General features: G+C 33.4%; 1 protein-coding gene and 1 pseudogene across 3 annotated transcripts; both read right to left on the reverse strand.

The window, feature by feature from the left end:
• Positions 1 to 6,133: 6,133 nt before the first annotated feature.
• Positions 6,134 to 24,913, reverse strand: LOC139844868 (histidine biosynthesis bifunctional protein hisIE, chloroplastic-like; annotated as a pseudogene).
• On the reverse strand, positions 12,558 to 15,112 carry LOC139843709 (uncharacterized). 3 transcript variants are annotated; one of them, XR_011757688.1, is made up of 5 exons: positions 14,876 to 15,112; positions 14,247 to 14,318; positions 13,979 to 14,100; positions 12,999 to 13,121; positions 12,558 to 12,759 (listed from the first exon to the last, which is right to left on the reverse strand). XR_011757688.1 is itself a non-coding variant. In XM_071833854.1 (5 exons), the coding sequence occupies exons 1-4, from the start codon at positions 14,880 to 14,882 to the stop codon at positions 13,107 to 13,109; spliced, it is 273 nt and encodes a 90-aa protein (XP_071689955.1). In that variant the 5' UTR covers positions 14,883 to 15,112; the 3' UTR covers positions 12,558 to 12,759; positions 12,999 to 13,106. The 3 variants fall into 3 exon arrangements, 2 of the variants coding, with proteins under 2 accessions (XP_071689955.1, XP_071689954.1); XM_071833854.1 differs by having other exon boundaries at positions 12,999 to 13,112; positions 13,913 to 14,100; XM_071833853.1 differs by lacking the exons at positions 12,558 to 12,759; positions 12,999 to 13,121 and adding an exon at positions 13,737 to 13,819 and having other exon boundaries at positions 13,913 to 14,100.
• Positions 24,914 to 26,859: the final 1,946 nt, after the last annotated feature.

Here is a 26,859-nt window from a genome sequence, read left to right on the forward strand (position 1 = left end):
GAGGGTTTGACCTCTATATGAGAAGTTTTTCAAAGACTGCATTCATTTTAAAATAAACCATAACCTTTATTTCATCAATAAAGGTTTAAAAAGCTTTACGTAGATTATCAAATAATGATAATCTAAAATATCCTGTTTACACGCGACCATCACATAATGGTTTACAATACAAATATGTTACAACGAAATAAGTTTCTTGAATGCAGTTTTTACACAATATCATACAAGAATGGACTCCAAATCTCGTCCTTATTTAAGTATGCGATAGCGGAAGCTCTTAATAATCACCTGAGAATAAACATGCTTAAAACGTCAACAAAAATGTTGGTGAGTTATAGGTTTAACCTATATATTATCAAATCATAATAATAGACCATAAGATTTCATATTTCAATACACATCCCATACATAGAGATAAAAATCATTCATATGGTGAACACCTGGTAACCGACATTAACAAGATGCATATTTAAGAATATCCCCATCATTCCGGGACACCCTTCGGATATGATATAAATTTTGAAGTACTAAAGCATCCGGTACTTTGGATGGGGTTTGTTAGGCCCAATAGATCTATCTTTAGGATTTGCATCAATTAGGGTGTCTGTTCCCTAATTCTTAGATTACCAGACTTAATAAAAAGGGGCATATTCGATTTCAATAATTCAACCATAGAATGTAGTTTCACGTACTTGTGTCTATTTTGTAAATCATTTATAAAAACTTGCATGTATTCTCATCCCAAAAATATTAGATTTTAAAAGTGGGACTATAACTCACTTTCACAGATTTTTTACTTCGTCGGGAAGTAAGACTTGGCCACTGGTCGATTCACGAACCTATAACAAATATGTACATATATATCAAAGTATGTTCAAAATATATTTACAACACTTTTAATACATTTTGATGTTTTAAGTTTATTAAGTCAGCTGTCCTCGTTAGTAACCTACAACTAGTTGTCCACAGTTAGATGTACAGAAATAAATCGATATATATTATCTTGAATCAATCCACGACCCAGTGTATACATATCTCAGTATTGATCACAACTCAAACTATATATATTTTGGAATCAACCTCAACCCTGTATAGCTAACTCCAACATTCACATATAGAGTGTCTATGGTTGTTCCGAAATATATATAGATGTGTTGATATGATAGGTCGAAACATTGTATACGTGTCTATGGTATCTCAAGATTACATAATATACAATACAAATTGATTAAGTTATGGTTGGAATAGATTTGTTACCAATTTTCACGTAGCTAAAATGAGTAGTTTTTACCAATTTTGTTTTGCTCGTCATTTCTTCGTTTCTAATCCGTTTTGAGTGATTTAAGCTGCCACGGTTTCGTATTGAACTTGAATATATGAAACTAAACAGAAAAGGTATAGGTTTATAGTCGGAAATACAAGTTACAAGTCGTTTTTGAAAGAGGTAGTCATTTCCGTCGAAAGAACGACATCTTGATGACTGTTTTGAAAAACATACTTTCACTTTGAGTTTAACCATGATTTTTGGATATGATTTCATGTTCATAAGAAAAATCATTTTCCCAGAAGTATAGCTTTTAAATCAAAGTTTTTCATAGTTTTTAATTATCCAAACCAAAACAGCCCCCGGTTGTAACTACGACGGCGTAAATCCGGTTTTATGGTGTTTATCGTGTTTCCGGGTTTTAAATTATTAAGTTAGCATATCATATAGATATAGATCATGTGTATAGTTGATTTTAAAAGTGTATTTAGAAGGATTAACTTTATTTGCGAACAAGTTTAGAATTAACTAAACTATGTTCTAGTGATTACTAGTTTACCACTTCGAATATGATAGCTTTTTATGTATGAATCGAATGATGTTATGAACATCATTACTACCTTAAGTTCCTTGTATAAACCTACTAGAAAAGAGAAAAATGTATCTAGCTTCAACGGATCCTTGGATGGCTCGAAGTTCTTGAAGCAGAATCATGACACGAAAACAAGTTCAAGTAAGATCATCACTTGAAATAAGATTGTTATAGTTATAGAAATTGAACCAAAGTTTGAATATGATTATTACCTTGTATTAGAATGATAACCTACTGTAAGAAACAAAGATTTCTTGAGGTTGGATGATCACCTTACAAGATTGGAAGTGAGCTAGCAAACTTGAAAGTATTCTTGATTTTATGTAACTAGAACTTGTAGAATTTATGAAGAACACTTAGAACTTGAAGTTAGAACTTGAGAGAGATCAATTAGATGAAGAAAATTGAAGAATGAAAGTGTTTGTAGGTGTTTTTGGTCATTGGTGTATGGATTAGATATAAAGGATATGTAATTTTGTTTTCATGTAAATAAGTCATGAATGATTACTCATATTTTTGTAATTTTATGAGATATTTCATGCTAGTTGCCAAATGATGGTTCCCACATGTGTTAGGTGACTCACATGGGATGCTAAGAGCTGATCATTGGAGTGTATATACCAATAGTGCATACATCTAAAAGCTGTATATTGTACGAGTACGAATACGGGTGCATACGAGTAGAATTGTTGATGAAACTGAACGAGGATGTAATTGTAAGCATTTTTGTTAAGTAGAAGTATTTTGGTAAGTGTCTTGAAGTCTTTCAAAAGTGTATGAATACATATTAAAACACTACATGTATATACATTTTAACTGAATCGTTAAGTCATCGTTAGTCGTTACATGTAAGTGTTGTTTTGAGACCTTTAGGTTAACGATCTTGTTAAATGTTGTTAACCCAAAGTTTATAATATCAAATGAGATTTTAAATTATTATATTATCATGATATTATGATATCTTAATATATCTTAATATGATATATACATTTAAATGTCGTTACAACGATATTCGTTACATATATGTCTCGTTTCGAAATCCTTAAGTTAGTAGTCTTGTTTTTACTTATGTAGTTCACTGTTAATACACTTAATGATATATTTAATTATCATATTATCATGTTATATATAATATAACAATGTATTAATATGCTTCATATATATTTAGTAAGACGTGGTTATAACGATAATCGTTATATGTATCGTTTCGAGTTTCATACGTCAATAGTCTCCTTTTTAAGTATATAACTTATTGTTATTATTTTTAATGAGATACTTGATGATCGTTATATCATGTTAAACATATATATTTATTCATTTATGTATCATCATGTCATATACAACTTATAGCGTTCGTGAATCATTGGTCAAACTGGGTAATCAGACGTTTACAAAATTTCCGTTTCAGTTAACCAAGTCTTAAAAAGTTTGATTGCTTAACATGTTAGAAACATTTAATCATGTAAATATAGTTTTCATTAAACATATAATCATAGAAAGGTTCGGAAAAGTTCGGGTCATTACATTTGGTTCTGGAAATTGGTCAGCATCTAGGGGACTCATATACGGAGCCATGGCCACTAGTCTCACCCCATTTCAGTTTGTATAGAGGTCGTGCCGACTGAACGAATCAGCATTTATTTCAAACCCTATTCTTGACTTAAAACTTACTTTACACTTTTTGTTTAATGATGAATGATGATTATACTTAAGACCTAATTTACATACATTTAAACCTTTGGGAACGATTTACTGACTTAGTAACTTTTCAATTAGGTTGAGGACCTTTCGGACCAACCACTTGCTTACTATTCCCGCGTATCGACTTTTACTACTTTCCACTGTGAGTTATAGCATCCCTTTTTTACTTTAACTATTTTGGGAACTGAGAATACATGTGCATTTTACGTTTTACATACTAGGCACGAGTACTTAAACTTTATATATGTGTGGGTTATACAACGGCATAAACTTTCCCCTTAGCTCGGTAACGTTTATTCATTGGTCTTTGAACCGGTGAACGCGAATCTTAGATATGAATCCATAGGGTTTGACATCCCCACTCGGGCTAGTAGCGCTAGCATTTAACGGGTGTTTAATACTTCGTAAACATACGCACTCGCCAAGTGTACTTTTAGGGGTGATAAACGTTAAGTTAGTTACCAAGTGCCCACGGTTAAACATATACTTTTCATACTGTTTTGAAACGCTGTTTGAAGCACTGAAATCTCGTGGCCTACCTTACATTACTGTTATACTTAAACTATAGCTCACCAAACTTTGTGTTGACGTTTTTAAGCATGTTTTTCTCAGGTGCTTAAGGTTTGTTTGCTTCCGCTGTACTAGTCATGCTTTGTAGACACCCGCTGCGCTTATTAGAGATGTCACCGCATGAAACGTTTAATTTGCATTCAAACTATATTACTTTTGAAACGATGTAATTGTAACGACCTACAGGTCACGTACTATTATTTTTGCTTGCTATTCGTTGAAGCATACTTTCGGATGTTAAACATTTGACGTTGGTTAAAACGTCACATTTTATCATGAATGCAAACTCTTTTTGAAACAGCATATAGTATTTGACCTTGTAATGATCCTGTTGTTGATGATTCGTACACTATGGTTTTGTACGGGGCATCACAGGATCACCCAGGGAGACTTAACCACCCACACAACTGCTGTCCAGGAGGAAACCCGGCCCAATTCGATGGAGGCCACAAGTCCACAACCACATGAGCTACAACACAATGTTACACCAAAATTAGTTAACGACCCAAATTCCTATTCATTGTACCCGAGTGACCCAAAATCATTTCATAACGTTAAAATGACATTCTAAAGTTGTTAGAAACTTCAGATTTCCAGATTGATACAAACAGATCAAAATGGAACCTTATAACCCAAATGGATCATCAGAGGCGAAGCCGGAATTTCATGATAGGGGTTGCTTACGCGATAAAAAAATAATATAATTACTCTATCGATAATAAACATTCCATTTACGTAATAGACGATCAACGATAACAAATCCATCCATATATAATAACAATGTATCATTAGAAAAGAACGTAAACGACCACCATTCTTAAATAAGAACAAGTTTTTTCTAAAAGAAATCATCAAAAAATAGATTAATATCTAACACGCGTCGATCCATTGTCTCATTGAGTAACCTATAAAAAAGTTATAATAATTGTATAAGTTAAATATATATAAACATACACTAAATAGTTAGTTGTTTGTTGTTGTACCTTTGGCATTTGAAGTCGAACACGTCTACGTTTCTTGGTAGCGAAATCATCTATTATTTCATCTATTGAAAGTGTAGAATTACACTTACAAAATTCAAACGCATGTCCTTGTAGAATTGTAGTTACGCCACAGAGTATTCCCAAATCTTCAATATCTATCTAATAAGTACTAATCCACACCTAATTGAGTACGGGGGTATAAAATTGAGGTTTAATATTTATGGGTAATAGGCCCTTTAGACTAATAGACTAATGAAAAAAAAATTATGGAGTCCATAAACAATTGGACTATATGATACGAATAGGGGGATGTTCATTTAAAATTATAGTATATTATATACAAATTGAATATGCTAGTCCATTTAGAAGACAAATAAAATAAAAGGTTGGTATGTAGTATGCTATTATGAGGGGTGCTCACAAACAATTGACAAAAATTAACATATGGTATTTGTTGTCGGTAATTCACTTGGGGTAGCTCAACACCCCCAAGCTACCCCTAGCTCCGCCATTGTGGATCATAATTTACACTTTAACCAAATTAGGTCAAAAGCTCATTTTCAAAACATCAAAAACTTGCAAATACACTTGTTATAACATAGTGGACACGTACAAAATGATCTTTACGCTATTTACAACCTATATCAGAATGTATCGCCTGACTTTTATAGTCGAACTTTACTAACTAAATTCTAACTAATATTGTAACCCTAGTTAGTGTATTTCTATCAAAATTAAGTATCAATTCAGCTTTAGTACATCTGATTTAACCCATTTAACCCACCAATCATGGGTTATCCTCTTTAACCAATTTCACCATCCAATTCTTATTTTAATAGCTCTTTAGAGTCGGTTTCTGGTGGTGCAATATATTGATTACCCTGACTATTAATCATCGGGTCAGCACTACCCTCAATCGCATACAACTTCCAATATGTAAAATCATTGTTCACTACATGAAAATGCCTATGTTTGCACCTTGGCTACAGACCAGTAGCTACAAACATGATCACAATTCCAAGAAACAATATCCAATTGACTGATGTAAATTTAATACACTTAATATCCAATTAAAAACAATAATAAAGCAAATTTGATGCACCCTGAGGACTAGAAGAATATCATTTGACAGTTTTTGCTTTACAATTATTCTTTTCTTCAACACCTGATTGGGTAAATCTGCATCAAAGAACCTCAAAAACATCTTCAAATATTAAACCTCTGCGTATCAATAATACCATTTCGTGATACAATAAGTCTGCTATATGTGATATAGTTCGTGACTCATCCCCATTCTCTTCCAGTGTTCTGCAAATTCTTCCCTGCAAACAAAAACAAAAAAGCCAAGTTTTGTTTTGTTTGTTACAATTCAAATCAATATCATAGATTAGTTAGCTTTTGGTAATATTTATTAAAGAATCAGCATACTGTATCTTTGAGCACAGTAATTTGTCGTCGAGCAATAAACGCTTAGTCCATCATGGTTTGCCTTGTTCAGGTGCTGAAAGTTCTTCCGTTCTTCGGGCAAGTGTGGATTCCAGTGAGTACAAGGTTGTCAATGCCAGATTATTTTCTTCAATCTCAAACTAAAAAATAAATAACCATAAAATTTTAAAAACAAAATAAAAGTAACTAATGGCACATGAGGGTAAAAAATGGGCACCTCTGGTTTATTAAGGGAATCGAAAATGGATGTGTAATAGCAAGTTTCGGCTCCAGTGTGACAAGTAGGACCATCAGGCTTTCCAAGGTATATAATCTGGAAAATGTTAGAAAATTTGTGTTATCTTTTTTAGAAAATAAACACATGATAGCTGCTAAAAAACTACACTTGTGGTTTCTTCGGACTTTAGAAAATAAAAAATAATTGCACTCGCACATCTAGTTAAATTTGCAATCAAATATCAATCATGACCATTAACAAAGACAATTAAAATAGTCTTTTGAAAGATGTCAAAAAGAAAAGTATCGAGTGTAGCAGAAGCAATACCATCAATTCACTTGTAAAGATGATAAAGGGGTTAGAATGCATCTCCTTTGTAAGTGTCACTTGTCATAATTGTAGGATTAATGTGCAAGGTACAACATATAACTATATAGCCAACTTCATTTGAGCCTTCGTGATCACACACATATACACCGAGACGTCAAATAAAATATATATATATGATGTATATATATTACTCAAGTAATAAAATAGTAAATCGAAATTAATTCATCTACTATTTATATGAATAGTAAATAAATGGAAATTAATTAATTTACTATTCACATGAAAGCGACATGATAGAAATTATTAATTATAAGTTACATAATATACCCCTGAAGTATTTGAAAAATACGATTCACAGATTTTTCAAAAAGGTTCACGGGTGTTTTGAAAAAAAATATCTTTATATATCGCACCAAATTAATTCATATCGTATTCTTTCAGAAAACTAAAATACATATTACATATTTTGATTTCATAATATTAACCAAAAGTTGATTAATATTACTTGGGTTTGGACTAGCATCCATTGACGGTCGTTTGAAGTGTAGTGTGGACTATCTAAAGAGACGGTCATACTTTTGATCGTAAGTTTCTCTCCGTCTCATCAATTCTCCAAGAGAGGTATATCGTTAACTCCTCTTTTGTTTTATATTCATGACAATTATTATGGTATAACTGGATCATTGGGAAAGATTAATCGTGTGCATGTTTCATTAAATAAGTGAAAATTTAATCTTGTTAAATTTTGTTCATAAAATAATAAAAGATTATTATTTTAACTATCCGCTGCGTTAATCTGTTTTGGTAAAAGTAGACACGATTTTCCAACAGTGGTATCCGAGCCGCTTTTACACCATCTTAATTGTCGTGTGACTATTCTTTAGATTTAGCTTTGTGGTATATTGGTGAAAGTCGAAACCTTTTTGGTTTTTAAAGTCAACTCGGTTGATCTAGACTTAACCTCATGACGCACAAATATGATTGAAAGAATATCACTATTTTAAATTGTAGATTTAATTGTTATGGCTTGAATATTTATTATAATTGTTGATTGTTTTATTCCATGGTTATACACATGCATTGTAACCATGGACAAGCCATATTTAAGTTTTAATAATGTAGTTATTAAAATTGTGATTGCACACATAGCCCATAATGCCCCGACCTATGTATGATTGTTGTGATTGTTGATTACGGCAATATTATGTCATGTTGATTATTTATTAGAAAGGTCATTTTGAAGCCAAAGTTGTATTATATTTAGTTTTCATTTTCATAGTATTGTATTTAAGTTTATTCTAAATTGTAAAAGTATTAGATTAGTTGTATTTTTCAATTTTAAATAAATGTAACAAGATGAAGATTGAAGATAAAATACAACATGCTTTTGGCTTAGAAGATGGCGAACAGGTCAAGTAGACAACGATGGCGTTTGTCAAGTTTTCACTTGATTCTTGAATCAAGTGGGAGCTATGATATTGCCCTTAGTTTGACCTCTTGATCCCGTGTCGGCTCATGAGATCAAGCATAGGATTTTTGGGCTAGGCTATGTGTGTGTGATGCATGATATGGTTGTGTTTTATTTTTAGCATTTATATTTAATTGTTGATTATAATATATGCTAAATGTTTTTTGATGAAAACATCAAATAAAACTAGTAACGAGTTTCAAAGGTTAAAATTGATGATTTTAAAAAGTTAAACTCTAACGAGTTTAAAGTTAAATATTTTTTTGAAACTCAAATAATATATATGAGCGACATCTTTTAAAAATGTTTTAAAATGATACACAATGTGTACTTGTTATTTTTTATATAAAATAAAATAACAAACTAGACGCATAAACACGATCGACATATATAAAATTGGTTAAAATGATTTTTAACAAATAGTGTAGCGAATCTTGTGTGCATGCATTATTCGTTAACACAAACCTTTTCAAAATACCCGTCAAATTTAAGTCATGCCATCCAATGAGCTTGCAAACACTCCTCGTTATTTTTTGATTACGGTGAGACCTAATCGAATTATAGCCATGAGGTGGATTTTCAGTTACGAGTGAGACTAGGCTGAATTTCCACTGTTTTCAAATTGGACGACTTAATTGTATTCACGGTGAGACATGAGTTAGAGGCAAGGATGGGACAAACATGTCAATAGATAATAGTGGTTTGTTAGACTACACATATCTCAAGGTCTCATAAAGATCTAAGAGTTGCACATGTGATGCAATAGGTACTCGCTACCTACCAGTAGACTCTATAACTGCTAGCTGATCAACAGATGTAGTTATGGAACCTCTATGTGGATCTTAGGCTTTCGTAAATTAATTGTTTTTAAATATATTAAAACTTGGGTAATTAATTTATTAAAGTATTATATCGAAAATACTAAAATTGAACCTTGTTCTTTTGTAGATGTCAAACAATCAAAACGTAAACCAAAACACCCTCCGTTCTTTGTTGGAGAAGGAGAAACTCAATGGTTCAAACTTCCTCGATTGGTACCGCAACCTGAGAATTGTTCTCAAATATGAAGGGAAGTTGAACAAAATTAAAGAACCCTTACCCGAAGCTCCTCCTGAGACAGCTACTGCTGCTCAAAAGAATGCTTATCAGAAGTTGTTTGATGAGCAAGAGAAGATAGCTTTAATCATGCTTGCTAGTATGACTTCTGACCTCCAAAAGAAAATGGAAGATCGTACAGCATATGATATGATGACTGAGCTGAAAAATATGTTTCAAAAACAGGCTAGTCAAGAGTTATATGAAACTTATAAGCTTCTTCAAACATGCAAAATGGAGGAGGGTCAATCAGTGAGCTCTCATGTCTTGAAAATGAAAAGCTACATTGACCGATTGGAAAAACTTGGAACTACCTTGCCGCCTAACTTGGCTGTGAACACGGTTTTGGTTTCACTACCAAAATCGTATCACCAGTTTGTAATGAATTACAATATGCAAGGTTGGGAGAAATCTCTGGCAGAGGTGCACTCGATGCTCAAAACTGCTGAACAGGATATTCCATATAAGGTTTCCAATCCAAGTGTCCTGATGATTAGGGATGGTAAGGTGAGAAAGAATAAGCCGAAAACTTGGGAAAAAGGAAAAGGCAAGTCAATTGCTAAGAAAAAGATTCCACCACCTCCCAAGAAAGAAAACCCAGCGAAAGACGCCGAATGTTTCCACTGTGGAAAAGTTAGCCACTGGAGGAGGAACTGTCCTTCCTACCTATCTGAGTTGAGAAAAGGCAAAGCTGGCCAGACCAACAAATCAGGTATATTTCATATACAGTTATATACTTTTTCTAGTGATTTCTGGATTTTTGATACTGGTTGTGGTACTCACATCTGTAACAATATGCAGGGAATTAATGAGAAGAAGTAAGAGACTGAAGAACAATACACTAGACTTAAGAGTGGGGAATGGGGCTCGAGCTGTTGTCGAAGCTATTGGCACCTATGAGCTTACTCTACCTAGTGGTCTTATTGTTTTGTTGGAACAATGTCATTATGCTCCTAGTATTACGAGCAATGTAATTTCAGTTTCTCTTTTGAAAAATGTTGGTTTTGAACTTACATTTACGGACTTTGGTATTTCAGTTTTTAAGAATAATGTATTTTATTTTAATGCTATTCCACATGATGGTATTTTTAAAATTGATATGCATGGTGTAATTTCAAATAATAATTCTGTATATACATGTACTGCCAAACGAGTCAAGAAAGACTTGAATAATACCTATCTATGGCATTGTCGTCTTGATCATATAAACAAACAACGCATTTCAAAACTTCAATCTGATGGGCTTTTGGAATCAACTGGCTCTGAGTCATTTGATGTATGCGAGTCATGTTTATGTGGAAAGATGACAAAGGCTCCTTTCTTCGGTTTAGGTAAACGAGCTAAAGATCTTTTAGGACTAATACATACTGATGTATGTGGCCCTTTTAGAACTATGTCTAGAAATGGTGAATCATACTTCGTTACATTTACTGATGATTATAGTAGATATGATTATGTTTACTTGCTGAAACATAAACATGAAGTTTTTGAAGCATTCAAAATCTTCCAAAATGAAGTAGAGAATCAACTTGTAAAGACCATTAAAGCCCTTCGCTCTGATCGGGGAGGGGAATATATGAGTCAAGAGTTTTTGGACCACCTGAAGAATTGTGGGATTGTCTCACAGTTCACTCCACCTTACACACCACAGCACAATGGTGTGTCGGAACGGAAGAATCGAACTTTACTTGATATGGTTCGATCTATGATAAGTCTAACTACTCTACCAATGTCTTTTTGGGGTTATGCATTAGAGTCTGCTGCACGCATACTCAATATGGTTCCAACCAAGAAGGTAGAAAAGACACCATATGAGTTATGGTATGGAAAAAGTCCTAAGTTGTCTTATTTGAAAGTCTGGGGTTGTGAAGCGTATGTGAAACGTGACACTTCAAACAAGTTAGAACCCAGAGGTATCAAATGTCACTTTGTGGGATACCCAAAGGAAACAATGGGTTACTATTTTTACTACCAAGCTGAAAACAAAGTGTTTACTGCTCGGTTTGCTGAATTCTTTGAAAGAGATCTTCTCTTACAAGAAGTCAGTGGGAGTAAAGTAGATCTTGAGGAAATTCAAGAATCGCAAAGTAACACACCTTTTGAAGGCACTAGCCAACCGCACGTTGAAGCTGAACACACTGTTGGTGAGCCAGAACGTGTTGCACCTATACTTCGTAAATCTAGTAGAACTCCTCATCAATCTGAGAGGTTAAATCTTCTGATTAATTCAGATGAACCTCATCTAGGGATTATGATGAACCCTCTAGCTACGGTGAAGCCATGTCAGATCCAGAATCTAACAAATGGTGAGATGCTATGAAGGCAGAGATGCAGTCCATGAAAGATAATCAAGTATGGGACTTGATTGATCTTCCACCCAATTGCAAGACAGTGGGCAGTAAATGGGTCTTCAAGAAGAAGGCTGACATGGACGGCAATGTAAATACTTTTAAGGCTCGATTGGTGGCAAAAGGTTATACTCAAACTCAAAGAATTGATTATGAGCACTACTACAAAAATCGTTAATTAGACGTGTTAAAAAGGCTAATTAGACGTGTTTTTCAACACGTCTACATGTGACAGCACTAATTGATGGATGCCATATAGTTCGGTTCACGGGACCGCTCTAAAAAACTCAATTAGACGTGTCAAACACGTCTAAATAGTAGTAGACGTGTTCCTTTTTCGTCAATTAGACGTGTTCCCGGAACACGTCTAATTGATTAAATTAACACGTCTAGTTAAGTAAATTAGACGTGTTCCATGTATCAATTAGACGTGACGTGACAGTAAATGTTAACCCTAGTTAAAATCTCAAATATTTCAAATAATACCCTCACAAATACCAAATGCACCAAATATACCAAATTAAATTTACTACAAAACCGAACTATATATATAAATATCTTTAAAGTATTTACAAAAAAAGTCATAAATGTAATTTACAATGGAGGAAACTCTAAACTAAAAAACACTAATATAAGGTAGCTATAGATGGTTCTTTGAGTACCCATCAAACATGTCATCCCTCTGCCATTAGTCCCCTCCTGCCGCCTTCCTGCCTCCTGCCACCTTCCTGCCTCCTGCCGCCCTCTGCCAACAACATTTTAAATTAATTAATGCAAAATTCATATGCTAAAATGAAGGATGAGTAACTAAGATTGTGAGATTGTTAAAAAAACAAAAGTATTTTTAAGAGTATTAAGTATTACTATAAAACTACATTAGCTTTTAAGGTATCAATCAATGAAAAGATAAAGGCATAATCTAAACGGAGTAGTTATCAAATTCTTTCTTGATATAACATAAGATGCATAAAAAAGAATACATACCGTGTTGCTGGATGGTAAAAAAACTTTTGAGAAAATAGTATTGTGCAATCATTCCCAACACTATAGATGCCAGTGGTACATGTTCGGTAGTAACAACCGATACATAGGCTACATCTGCACCAACTAAATAATGTCAGCTACCAAAACACGAAACAAACAGCATTATACATCAATTAAGTAGCCTATTAAAACAAAGACATGAATGATACAGACGCTAGATGAAGGTTGCTGACATTACCTGCTGGAACTAAATGTTATATCTAAAAGAAAACCATACACAACATTTTAAATAACAAAAAGAAAAGAGGCAGTAAAGAGAACCAAGATAAGTATACTGCTACTTATCAGCAGCAGTCAAGTTTGTGCAATGAAAAACTCAGTATATGAAGCTGGTCCCCAGTTTTACGATATAACATTGCTTGTCTGATAACAGACTGCCAAGAGGAGACACAATTCGAACCGAAATTGAGAATATCACATACAACGTGATATAAACGTTCAAGACACATATTTTATCTTTGTCTTTTCTTAGATGCCATTTGGGTACAAATTATAGACATGACAAAATAGATAGAATATAATTCTATCTTATCCGAGAAACAAATAATTTACTGGAAAACCTTTCGACAGAAACAGTCACACTCGCATACCTCAATCAGAAAGAAACAATATAGAGAAAAGAAAAAAAGAAGAAGAAAAGTGTTGCCTTTATACAGCAATTGAACAATGAGAAGGTCGAATTCAGATATGTTGCACAGAATACCTGTTCATCAAACTAGGCAGTTGAGCAACATGTAACAAATTTTTTTAGTTTCAAGGTACTGTTATGAAAGACTGAAGTTTCAGATACAAATTTACAGTAACGTTAGAAGCAAAAACTTTAAAAAACCAATGATAAAAACAAACAAACGTACCATAGTCGGAATAACAGAATGGCAAGTGCTACTAAATTCACCCGAAATAGGTATGCTGTAACTCACCAGCCGCATCCATATTTGCACCAATGGACAACCCGGAGCATGAAGATGGGTCACCAGTTTTACATTATAACATTGCTTAACTGGTTGCGATCTTTCTTTGCCTTTTCTTATATGCCATTCAACTACAAATTAAAACGTTATAAAATAGCTTATTCCGGAAACAAAGAACTAAGTAAAAAACCTTTGTATGGAAACAGTTACAATAGCATACCACAATTAGCATAGAAAAAAAAAAACAGTATGAAAAGTAAAGATACCCAAATGTTACCTTTATACGGCAATCCCAACAATGCAATGGGTAAATTCAGAGACGTTGAACAAAAAACATGTTGACGATAGTCTGTAATTCAACAACAGCTCATAAATTTGCTTAATTCGACAAAAGTAACTAAGAGGTTACAATGTAATAAAACCATGAAGCTTCAAATACAAAGTTACACCATGCGTATTAGGTGAACAACCAAAAATTTATAACATATTTTACAACTAAACAACCAAAAATAGTTCAAGAAACCAAAGGTAAACACTAACAGGAATCACACTCTACAACAATTAACCACTATATCAAGTACTATGAAAAATTGAAGATTTGACAAACATTCAAAGGCATAAACAACATCAAGCTAAACATCCGTTTGTAAAGAAAAGTATAAATCAAGTATGTACAATTTGCAACCAAACAATTACCATTACTGGAAAAGGGTATAATTAACATAAATATAGTTGAAGAAAGTTACGAAAATTCAGATAAGGAAGAGCAACAACATAAATGAAACGGCTATAACAGAGGTAAACAATCCTAAAAGTCACTAACCCTAGCCGAAAATCATCTACAAAATAGGGTTCATAGAGACGCAACGAATATTAACCATTGAAAAAGGCGAATAAAACCCTAACCTTCCATCAATTGGCTGAACCGATGAATGCAATGGCAAAAGGAGCGAATAAAAACCCTAACACTCCGGTGGTTGCTTCGTGGTACCAAAAGGTTAGAGATGCATAAAAAACGATGAAATTAGGTGAATACAACCTGATAGATGAAGACAATCGCCCAGGAAAAACCCAAATAATCAGAACCCTAAACTCATGCGCAAACGACGACACCAGAGGTTTCGAACAGAATGCGCAATTGGGAGATTCAACGCAATTGGGATATCATCATATATATATAATATATATATATATATATATATATATATATATATATATATATATATATATATATATATATATATATGTGTGTATGTATATTTTATTTGCTAAAAGCCAAAGGCAGAACTACGCGAATTATAAGGCAAACCTATACAAAATTCGCTGAAAATAAGTGCAGCGGTTATGTTTTCGCATTAATGCAAGACCGCGGTTTAATCCCCTGAGTTTCCGCGGATAGTTAAGTAACTCGCAAACCGCGGATATTTCGATTCCTATAAATAGGGAGCTTGGCCTCTCATTTATGGGTTCTTGATTCTCTGCCATTTTGCCTAAGCCTTTGTAATTTCCACTTGTGATCTTGCCCAAGGGATTTTTACACCGCGCAAAGGTGAATTAAGCTAATTAACAATCAAGACCGGGTCGGGGTGGTTGATCACTTGATAGTTAAAGTGAAAGACGATCATCGGGTCCCAAAATAATCATCAAACATTCCATCCTCCGTTACATTCTTATTGCACTCAATCCGTAATTAAGTAACATCGCTAATTAAGGATTGATCAATTGGCGCCATCCGTGGGACACGTTTTACAAATTAACCTGAAAATTTTTTGTTTCGTGCCGTTAAACAATTAATTTGACGGTTTAATTGCAATCGTGTTTTTGTTGTGATGATTTGCAGGTGCTTTTACAATACGCAATCAGTCGACCTGCTCGACAATCATGATGACAAATGCAAAGCAAACTGGTGGTTCTGCGAATGCTGATGCACTGCCTGGTGATTCGCATAACGTTGTGATATTTCCATTACAAACAAATGCTAGTATAACCGCGGGAAAATCGGTTCAAGAGCCGATCGCTAAAACATCTGCTGAAAACAATGCTAGTGACTCGCAGCCAGAAGTTGCTGCTGAAAAATGATTGCGCGAAGAAATTTGCTACAAAATCGCAGTGAAATAACCGCTGATGGGAAGCGACCAAAAGCTTTGGCTGGAAAATCTAGTTTGCGAACTGACAAGATTGTTAGTACTGCAATCGAGCAAGCTAAGAGAGATTCTAAGCGTAATTGTGAATCTCGCATACCGCGCACTTACTTATGGCCATTGAATGATTCAGGATTACAAGTTGATCGTCTAGTTATTGAGCATAATGATAGCGATAGTGATAATGCAGAAGATCGCATTCATTTGAACTCTGTGTATAAATCAAAAATGGCAAAAACGCCAAGAGAAGAGTGCGAATTTTCTGATGATTCGGACAGCGTAGAAGAGTTTGTTAAAAATCCACAAATTAAGCGAAGGCGACCACCAACACCTTTCCCTCGCTATGGGGAAGAGGGCGATGCATCTGACGCTGCTCGCAGAGAAAATGCCCAGAATTTTTTGGCGGATGCTTTCAGAAGCATTGCGCCAAAGTCAATGCAACATAAGTTTGATCAGCCAAACTTTTTGCAAGACATGCTTACCAAGTTTTGTGCGGAGAATGCAGATACTCGCACAAAGAAGGCAACAGAAATCACTATTGCTGCGGACAAGTTTGCCCAGCATATTTCTGACTATCCAATTGTTTCTCCGCCGATCGTGCCGGCAACTCTGGGAGTCTATTCGGGTCTAACTGATCCTTTGGATTTTCTACAACGCTTCGAAGGCGTTGTGAGCACTTATAACTGGGATGAACCAGTCGCGTGTAGAGTATTCCACATGGCCTTGCAAGGGTCAGCAAGGGAATGGTTCCATAGTTTGCAATCTCGCAGTATCATTGGCTTCGTAGATTTGCGCGAAATTTTTTTGCTGCAGTTTCAAAATCTATTACCGCAGAAAAAGACGCACATAGAATGTCACGATATTAAGCAATGCAACAAGGAGACTTTGAACGCATTACTTACGCGGTACATCTACGAATGTCAAAAGATTACAAGCCTGCATGAAGATCAAAAAATCTCTGGATTTTTGCATGCTATTAATCCGCAGAGACATCCAACTCTGGTGCGAAGGCTGCGAAGAGATGTTCCGCACACTTATGCTAAAGTTCAACAGGAAACATATAATTACCTCCGTGGTAGAGAGGATAGCACTATAACCCCTGCGTGTGGGTGGGGTAGAGACAAAAGTTGGCGAGATGATAATGACTCTTTTCGCGATGGTAACAGTGATAATTACCGCGGATCAGGTTTTCCGCGAAGAAATGGCGGCGGTGGATACCCGCGAAATGACAGGTTTCAAAGCCAAAATGATAACCATGGATATGGACGCCGTGATCGCTATTCTACGCGAAAGTGGAGCAATGAATCATTCAACATCATTCAGACGCTAACAAAAACGCCCAAGGAAATTTTGTTGCAAGAAAGAGTTGCTAAGTCTTTTCCTGATCCGCAGCCTTTGGGATAAAATAGCAGGCGCGATAGATCAAAATTTTGTGTTTTCCATGATGATTACGGTCATGACACCAATCGTTGTAGAGATTTGGCGGAATTCATTGCAGAAGCATACGAGCAAGGCAAGCTGGACCATTTAATCGCACAAAACACCACGAATGCGATTATAAGGCAAAGCTATACAAAATTCGCTGAAAATAAGTGCAGCGGTTAAGTTTTCGCATTAATGCAAGACCGCGGTTTAATCCGCTGAGTTTCCGCGGATAGTTAAGTAACTCGCAGACCGCGGATATTTCGATTCCTATAAATAGGGAGCTTGGCCTCTCATTTATGGGTTGTTGATTCTCTGCCATTTTGCCTAAGCCTTTGTAATTTCCACTTGTGATCTTGCCCAAGGGATTTTTACACCGCGCAAAGGTGAATTAAGCTAATTAACAATCAAGACCGGGTCGGGGTGATTGATCACTTGATAGTTAAAGTGCCCAAAATAATCATCAAACATTCCATCCTCCGTTACATTCTTATTGCACTCAATCTGTAATTAAGTAACATCGCTAATTAAGGATTGATCAGGATATTTGCACAAAATTATGCCCAAAATTTTGCGTTTTAGCTTTTGTATCAAAACAAAATTACGCCCGCCATCAATGTTTCAGAGCAGGAAGAGGCGGATGCTTGGCAATGGCATGTTGAAGAGAAAAAGATGGAACGAGATAATCAGGTTTTATTGTGAATGAAAATTGGGGACGGATGCCAACTTACACTCCGTATTGTTTTTATAGTTTATATAAGTGTGAGTAACTGATAAGTGATATATATTTATATTTCACAAGTTTATTCTAGAACGGGATAACCGGGTTTTAGCTTTTCAATATCACCAAAATAAAATTGATTAATACTCCGTATTGTTTTGAATTTATTTTAAGTTAGTTATGTTATGTTATGTTATGTTGTTATACTAGTTTTATGAGCCTGTGCGTTGCACGGAACTTGTATAAATTATTTTTCGATAACCTTTGTATTGATGTTGATCAAATGTATAATACAATTACAATGGAAAAAACTTTATTATTGATAACTTAGCCCAATATTATGAGCATTACATAACACAACATCAACATTGAATAACCTAATAGCAAGAGAATAAACATTACAATAAGAACAACACTAATAAAATATAGAGTGATATGTTTATGAGCCCGTCCATTAAAATATGTCCGTAAACGTCAAAACGTGTGATATACATAAATTTATTTTAATAGCATATTTTATATCTAATATATATATATATATATATATATATATATATATATATATATATATATATATATATATATATATATATATATATATATATATATATATATATATATGTTTTTGTTTATTTAAATTAAGTTAGTATATACTTAAGTTATATAGATATATATTTATAGATTTATTACATTACATATCTCAAAAGTTTTCTAAAAGTCATTCTGATAATCACTCAAAACATTTTTTTAAAATGTCAACATTAGCTAAATATGAATTAGGTGTATCCTCTCATAATTAAACATAAATATTATATATCGATTAGTTTTTTTAATTATGTGTATTTAAAAATAAATAATAGGGAAGAAATATTATAGTAATTACATGTGACAATTTAAATCTAGTGAGACACGTGACAATAATGATAGATTTATGAGCCCGTTCGTTAAAATTTGTATCCGTAAATGTCAAAGAGTTTGATAGACTTATGTTTAGTTAAATATTATATTTTGTATTTAAAATATATATTTAATTAATTTTCAAAATTAAGTTCATTCGTTAATTAGTTAAGCGAATTTTTAGATGAAAGTTGTAGTTCGCAAGAAAGATTTTTTAGATTTATATTCTCAACTACAACAAAATTAGATACCACCACTATATTTCAAAATATTGTAGTCCAAAATTAAATGAAATTGTTATGTCTTGATACTATAATTATGTTTTAAAAAAACTATTACGTCACATATTAATATTACATAATTAATTATTTAATTTAAAATATATATATATATATATATATATATATATATATATATATATATATATATATATATATATATATATATATATATATATAGTGGTAGGATCAAGAGGGAAGTAACCAATCGGGGGGAAGCGGGGGGAAGCAAAAACTTTTTTTTTCGTTTTTTGAAAAAATTTTGTTCACGAACATTATAGATGGGATGAAAATATGAACATTTAGTAGAGACACTTTGTGATAAATGTTTTTATTTTGGCGGAAAAACGCTCGAAGAAGTAATATATAACAATTATCGTGTTTTTCGAGCGTATGTTGAGGTTTTAGCTATTGGGGTTTAGATATTAGGGTTTAGATATTAGGGTTTATAGGGTTTAGATATTAGGGTTTAGAAATTTAGGGTTTAGGGTTTAGATTTAGGGTTTAGATTGAGTTTTTAACACGAAAGGTTTAGAGTTTAGGGTTTAGGGTTTAGGATTTGGTGTTTTGGGTTTATGGAATAAACCCAAAACACCAAACCCTAAACCCTAAACTCTAAATCGGGCTAAATTTTACTTCACAAAACATTAAAAAAAACGTTCATATTCTTCACGAACAATATTATCTTGAATGTTATTTTTGTCGATCGTTTTCCCGCCTAAATAATAACATTCATCACGAAGTGTCTCTTCTAAATGTTTATATTTTCGTGTGATCTTGATGGCGGAAAAAAAAATTCCAAAAAAATGAAAAAAAAATATTTTGCTTCCCCCCGCTTCCCCCCGATTGGTTACTTCCCCATTGATCCTGCCCATATATATATATATATATATATATATATATATATATATATATATATATATATATATATATATATATATATATATATATATTATACATTGTTTTTTAAAATATTAGTATATATTACAATGTTATATACTTAAACTTTTTAGTACTCCGTAAAAATTAATTATTTAGTGGGTTCAAAATTATGATATTGATTTTGATAAAATTATTGTTGTTGTATTTGCAGTGACGTGAAGGATATATGTTAATTTTGGTGAATTTGAAAGATTATTTGAGGGATAATTTAATAGAAGGTTAAAATTAAAAGATAATATTGTTTATGTAACTCTCTAAATTCTTGGAATATTTTAGATATACTCGGTATCTTTCTATGTATAAAGAATTGGATATAAGATAATTACTATAAATTGTAAGTTAACCACAAGCCGCCACATAAGCAAATTTAACCAGAATTAATAATAGACTGACACGTAGGATTATTGGCACGCGCTTTATAATAATGTATAGATAGATATGTATATATATATTTACAGTTTATATATAAGTGATTTATATAATTTATAATAATTAATCTAAAATAATAAATTATATCTTGAGAAAACAATAAAACTTAAATGTCAGTATTCCACTGTCTACTTTGTATACCAAAAACCCGTTGTATAGTCATCGAAAAAGTAAAAGTAGACTTACAAATGGTCTTAGGTTTTGAGACTAGAGGGGAACAGAAAGTGCCGAGTATCAAATGGAATAAAGGGTATTTAGATTGAAAGTGGGTCGGGTTATTTTATGAAGTCGGGCATAGAGATGAAAGTAAATAATTTAATTTTGTTAATTTACGTCTAAATAAAAACATATTTAGACATGTTTGGCCATTTTTATGAATAAAAGGTCTCAACACGTCTAGATAAATTATTATTTAGACGTGTTCCTCCAATTTGGTCAATTAGACGTGTCAAATTTAGACGTGTTCCGCTCTTTTATCTATAATTTGGTCAATTGGACATGTCAACACCTCTAAATAATGATATATTTAGACGTGTTCTGCCCTTTTTATTACTTAGACGTGTTAATTTTTTTATTTAGGCGTGTTAATTTATTAACACGTCTAAATATGGGGGTCTATATGACGGTAAATGTAGTAGTGGAGGAAACTTTTTCACCAGTCGCGAGCATTAAATCAATTAGAATACTTATTGCCATAGCTGCTTTTCATGATTATGAAATATGGAAAATGGATGTCAAAACCGCTTTCCTAAATGGCGACCTAAGCGAAGACGTATATATGGTTCAGCCGGAAGAGTTTGTGAATCCTAAGCATCATACTAAAGTATGCAAGCTTCTAAAATCCATTTATGGATTAAAGCAAGCATCCAGGAGCTGGAATCTTAAGTTTAATCAGAAAATCAAAGAGTTTGGTTTTTCTCAAAACCAAGATGAGCCCTGTGTTTACATTAGAGCTAGTGGGAGCAAAGTTATCTTCTTGATCTTGTATGTTGATGACATACTACTTATTGAAAATGACATTCCAACTTTGCAAGATGTCAAATCTTGGCTTGGAAAATGTTTTGCCATGAAAGATCTTGGAGAAGCTAAGTATATTCTTGGAATCAAGATCTATAGAAATAGATCCAAAAGGCTTATTGGTTTGAGTCAAAGTACATACATTGACAAAATCTTGCGAAGATTTAACATGCAAAACTCCAAGCGCGGAGCATTACCCATGCAAAAGGGCATAACCTTGAGCAAGTCTCAAAGTCCTATCACACTTGATGAGATAAGACGAATGAAATGTGTTTCGTATGCTTCGGCTATAGGATCCATTATGTATGCCATGTTATGTACTAGACCTGATGTCTCGTTAGCTTTGAGTTTGACGAGTCGTTATCAACAGAATTCAGGTGAAGAACATTGGATTGCTGTTAAGAGCATTCTTAAATATTTGCGGAGAACTAAAGATATGTTCTTCGTTTACGGTGGTTTGGAAGAAGAGTTGAGTATTAGATGTTATACAGATGCTAGTTTCCAAACTAATCGAGATGATTCTCAATCCCAGTCAGGGTATGTCTTTGTCATGAATGGCGGGGCAGCTGATTGGAGAAGCTCAAAGCAGAGCACAGTTGCACAGTCTACAATGGAAGCATAATACATTGCTGCCTCAGAAGCTGCTCAAGAAGCTGTCTGGATTAGGAAGTTTATTGCTGAACTCGGAGTAGTTCCCAGCATTGAATCCCCTATGAAAATGTATTGTGATAATTCAAGTGCTATTATACTTGCAAAAGAGTACGTAAAGGTAGCAGACACATTCTTCGAAAGTTTGACTACATTCAAGAAGTCGTTGAGAGGAATGATATAAGTATTCTTGAGGTTCATACAGATGATAATGTGGCTGACCCGTTCACGAAGCCCATGACACACAACAAGCATGATGATCATGCTAGTAGTATTGGACTTCGTTATTCTGCTGATATTTATAATTTATAATTTAGTATTTGGATATTTTTAGACCATTAAACAGTTTTATCATAATGAATTGATATATTAATGGTATGATCGTTTTCATATATATCACTGTGTTCTATATTAGCATATTTAATCCATGAGTAATTGTTCATTATTCAAAATCTCCATAATCAATCATGTTATAGGAATAACATGAATTAAGATTAATATGAAGTTTTGGTTATATTTATTGATGATAAATAGTTAACTTGTAGAGACCAAAATTCATATGTATTCATTGATGATGAATGTTGGAATGACCCATTCGAGATGTCACTACATGGATCATTGTCAGTACTGAATCTTTTAGTGATTATGTCTTTATGTCCTTAGACTTAAGATGCTTTGATATGTGGAACATTGTACTTTGATATGGTTAAACGCTGTCTTGAATAAGGCTGTTATAAAGGCCATTATTGGGTATAATGTAAAGCTCGTGATAGACACGTGTATGCAATATAGGATTTGTTCCTCTAAAATATTTGGAGTTAGATACTTTTTTAGCTCCTCGATGAATGAATAAGATATTTGTGTGGCCGCACCCAAATGTAATTAAGATGATACTTAATTAATTTGGTGATCTAATTCAGTTCTAAGATCGAGAAACAAAATTGTTAAACAAATGAGAATGACCAATGATCCATATCTCAAGTTTAACTAAAGTATCTGAAACAAAAGGACGAATGACATTTAAAACTTAGCATAAACAGTTTCGAGAAACTACCCTCACATGAATTTGGGATCAATGACGTGTTGCTAGAAGCTTACCATTGTTTGTATAGTTACTTAGTGTTATGCCATGCACAAGTGGGAGTCTGTAGGATTAATGTGCAAGGTACAACATATAACTATATGGCCAACTTCATTTGAGCCTTCGGGGTCACACACATATACATCGAGACGTCAAATAAAATATATATATGATGTATATATATTACTCAAGTAACAAAATAGTAAATCAAAATTAATTCATTTACTATTCATATGAATAGTAAATGAATCGAAATTAATTAATCTACTATTCACATGAAAGCGACATGATAGAAATTATTAATTATAAGTTACATAACATACCCCTGAAGTATTTGAGAAATACGACTTTATGATATATATTCGTTCACGGATTTTTCAAAAAGGTTCACGGGTGTTTTAAAAAAAATATCTTTATATATCGCACCAAATTAATTCATATCGTATTCTTTCAGAAAACTAAAACACATATTACATATTTTGATTTCATAATATTAACCAAAGGTTGATTAATATTACTTGAGTTTGGACTAGCATCCATTGACAGTCGTTTGAAGTGTAGTGTGGACTATCCAAAGAGACAGTCATACTTTTGATCGTAAGTTTCTCTCCGTCTCATCAATTCTCCAAGAAAGGTATATCGTTAACTCCTATTTTGTTTTATATTCATGACAATTATTATGGTGTAACTGGATCATTGGGAAAGATTAATCGTGTGCATGTTTCATTAAATAAGTGAAAATTAAATCTTGTTAAATTTTGTTTATAAAATAATAAAAGATTATTATTTTAACTATCCCTTGCGTTAATCTGTTTTGGTAAAAGTACACACGATTTTCCAACAAGAATAGAGGTGGTAATATTTACCCATTTACTTTGAATGACAATTCTGGTATATTGCATCCCATTCAATATAATATACATTTTTATGCTAAACGTTGAAAGCCGAATTTTAACTTTAATGCATACGGGTATGAGAGAGATTAGAAGTCGCCAAATTGTATTTTTAATGCATTTGACCACGTGTATCACTTCATTAAAAGTTTAGATTAGTACTATAATTTTCTTATCATATTTAAAATGCATTCTATATATTTACAAGAATCCTTTAAAAAAGTGTTAATGGGTTAGCCCGGCCAACTTGTTTCAACATGCACTACCAATTACCCATTTGAGCACTGCTTTGACCCGTTATTAAACATGAAGAGACTTACAGAATCACGATCACAGTTAAGGAAGATATCATGAACATTGATGACAAGGATGTCTCTCCTTTAGTCCACAATGTTGATCTTGATCTGCTATAGAAAGTTGCCTTTTTGGAAGAAATTGTGGATGTAAGCGCTTCCCTATTTACAAATCCTTGCATTAATATTGCTCCCGAGTCAACATTTTGAGCTATAGCCACTGCCAGACCCTTTTCGTCCCATTTCACACTGTCCAATACTGAATTTATCTAAAAGTTATCTAAAAGCTATTTACAAATCCTTGCATTAACGACCCTACTTTTTCGACTTACTTTTGTGCTTACTTTCTGCGAAACTGCGTATTTGTGCATACTGTGTTGGTTTATATTCTGGGATCTTATTTCATGATTAATTACTTTCGTTCATACCATACAACGTGCCATTAAGTACTTAGTTACTTAACTTGATCCTCGAATGCTTTTACGACCGTTAGTGTCACTTGACGTTGAGAACGAGCTATGTGTTTTGGTACACGTTTAACTTTTGTCGTAATTGGAATATTACGACTACGTAATACTAATTGTTATTTTCTAATAACAATTACTTGGGCTTTTGGTTGCTTAATTACGCTTAGTAATTTATTTATGCTCACTAGTTAGTCTTGTTGGACTTTCTACCTTGTTGAACTCAAGCCCACCCTACTCTAGCTAATGGACTATTTAATTAGCCTAATTTTAATAAGTTTATGACCCATATAAATGTAAGACAAATACCCATTAATAAGAGGGAACATACTAGCATTTTTGTTAAACATAATCACAATTGTTGCATGGGATCCCAACATAAGCACCAACTTTATACCACCATTAACCAAAAAACAAAAGTTGTCCCCCACTTGTCCCCCCATACCCACGGTCACCACCACCAATCCACCCTATAAATACCAAGAAAATCTCACTCATTTCACACTTAATCTCATTCACATTTTACACACACTTACTCTCTAATTCTCTCTCTAGTCTTTCTCACTCTAAAAAGTGTAAGTTTTAAATTTTCTTCTTCTTCTTCTTCTTCTCTTCTCATTTTCGACATCATCATCATCATGCAAGGATCAAGCTTTTTAGCTTCTTGATCTTGTTATATCTTGTAGATTCAAACTTTGGTTTGAATCCTTCAAGAACATGAAAGATTCAAGCTTTCTAGCTTTGAATCTTCATTACTTTTGTTGGATCTAAGTTTTCTAGCTTATGATTCCTTTATTTTGTTAAAAAGATCAAAACTTGTGTTTATGATCTTCATATAACTTGAAGATCTAGCCTTTTGCTTTAAGGATCTTCAACAACATTAAAGATCCAAGCTTTTTAGCTTAGGATTTCATTATTTTGTTAAAGATCTTAGCTTTTTAGCTTATGGTCTCATTACTTTTACTAGATCTTACCTTTTTAGCTTATGGTCTCATTAATCTTGTAAAGATCCAAGCTTACTAGCTTAGGGTTTTCTTAATACTTGAGATCTAAGTTATCATTGTAGATCTCACTTACTTGAAACTTTTTGGAATTGTTGTGATGATAAATATCAAGTCTTCATCATCTCATATGATGGAGATGCATAAACTTGTGTAAAAAGGACAAAGGTTGAACCTTTATTATGTTTATGCAATAAAGAGGCAACCTTGATGTTCAAAACTTGTAGAATGTTAGCTTTTACTCTTAGTTGTGCGTTTATAGTTGAAACTTGGTCAAAGTGATGCTAAAACATCAAAGAGTTGTACACTTGAAGCTTACACGCATCAAGGATGAGAACCGTGATGAGCATCAAGCACCAAGAAACCCACCGGAGCACTTGTTTGCTGTTTTTCGGGGACTGATCAGATTCCTAGGACTTCTGGAAAATCGATTTTCAGATAGTTCGGTTCGAGTAGATGACTTTTCGTTTAGGACTCGTCTAAATCTGATATACGGTTTAGGATTTATAGCCTTCCGAAAGTCACTACGCCGTTGTAACGACGTGCTGAAAATTCTGACCTACTCGTGCTTGAACCGTCGCCACGGTCAAACGACATCGAGTTAGGATCTGAAAATTGGATAGCGGTTAGAGGACTCACATACGGAGCCTTGGCCATTTGACC

This window comes from Rutidosis leptorrhynchoides, chromosome 4, assembly GCF_046630445.1.
Source record: "Rutidosis leptorrhynchoides isolate AG116_Rl617_1_P2 chromosome 4, CSIRO_AGI_Rlap_v1, whole genome shotgun sequence".
Classification (NCBI taxonomy): Eukaryota; Viridiplantae; Streptophyta; class Magnoliopsida; order Asterales; family Asteraceae; genus Rutidosis; species Rutidosis leptorrhynchoides.

Bases quoted from the DNA above. Each gene is read 5' to 3' on its own strand.
- LOC139843709 (XM_071833853.1), bottom strand. The intron at 14,101-14,246 runs GTAACATTTGGG...TTTAATTTGTAG, and splicing joins GTTGGGATTGCCGTATAAAG to TTGAATGGCATATAAGAAAA. The intron at 13,820-13,912 runs GTACGTTTGTTT...CTTTCATAACAG, and splicing joins ATTCTGTTATTCCGACTATG to TACCTTGAAACTAAAAAAAT.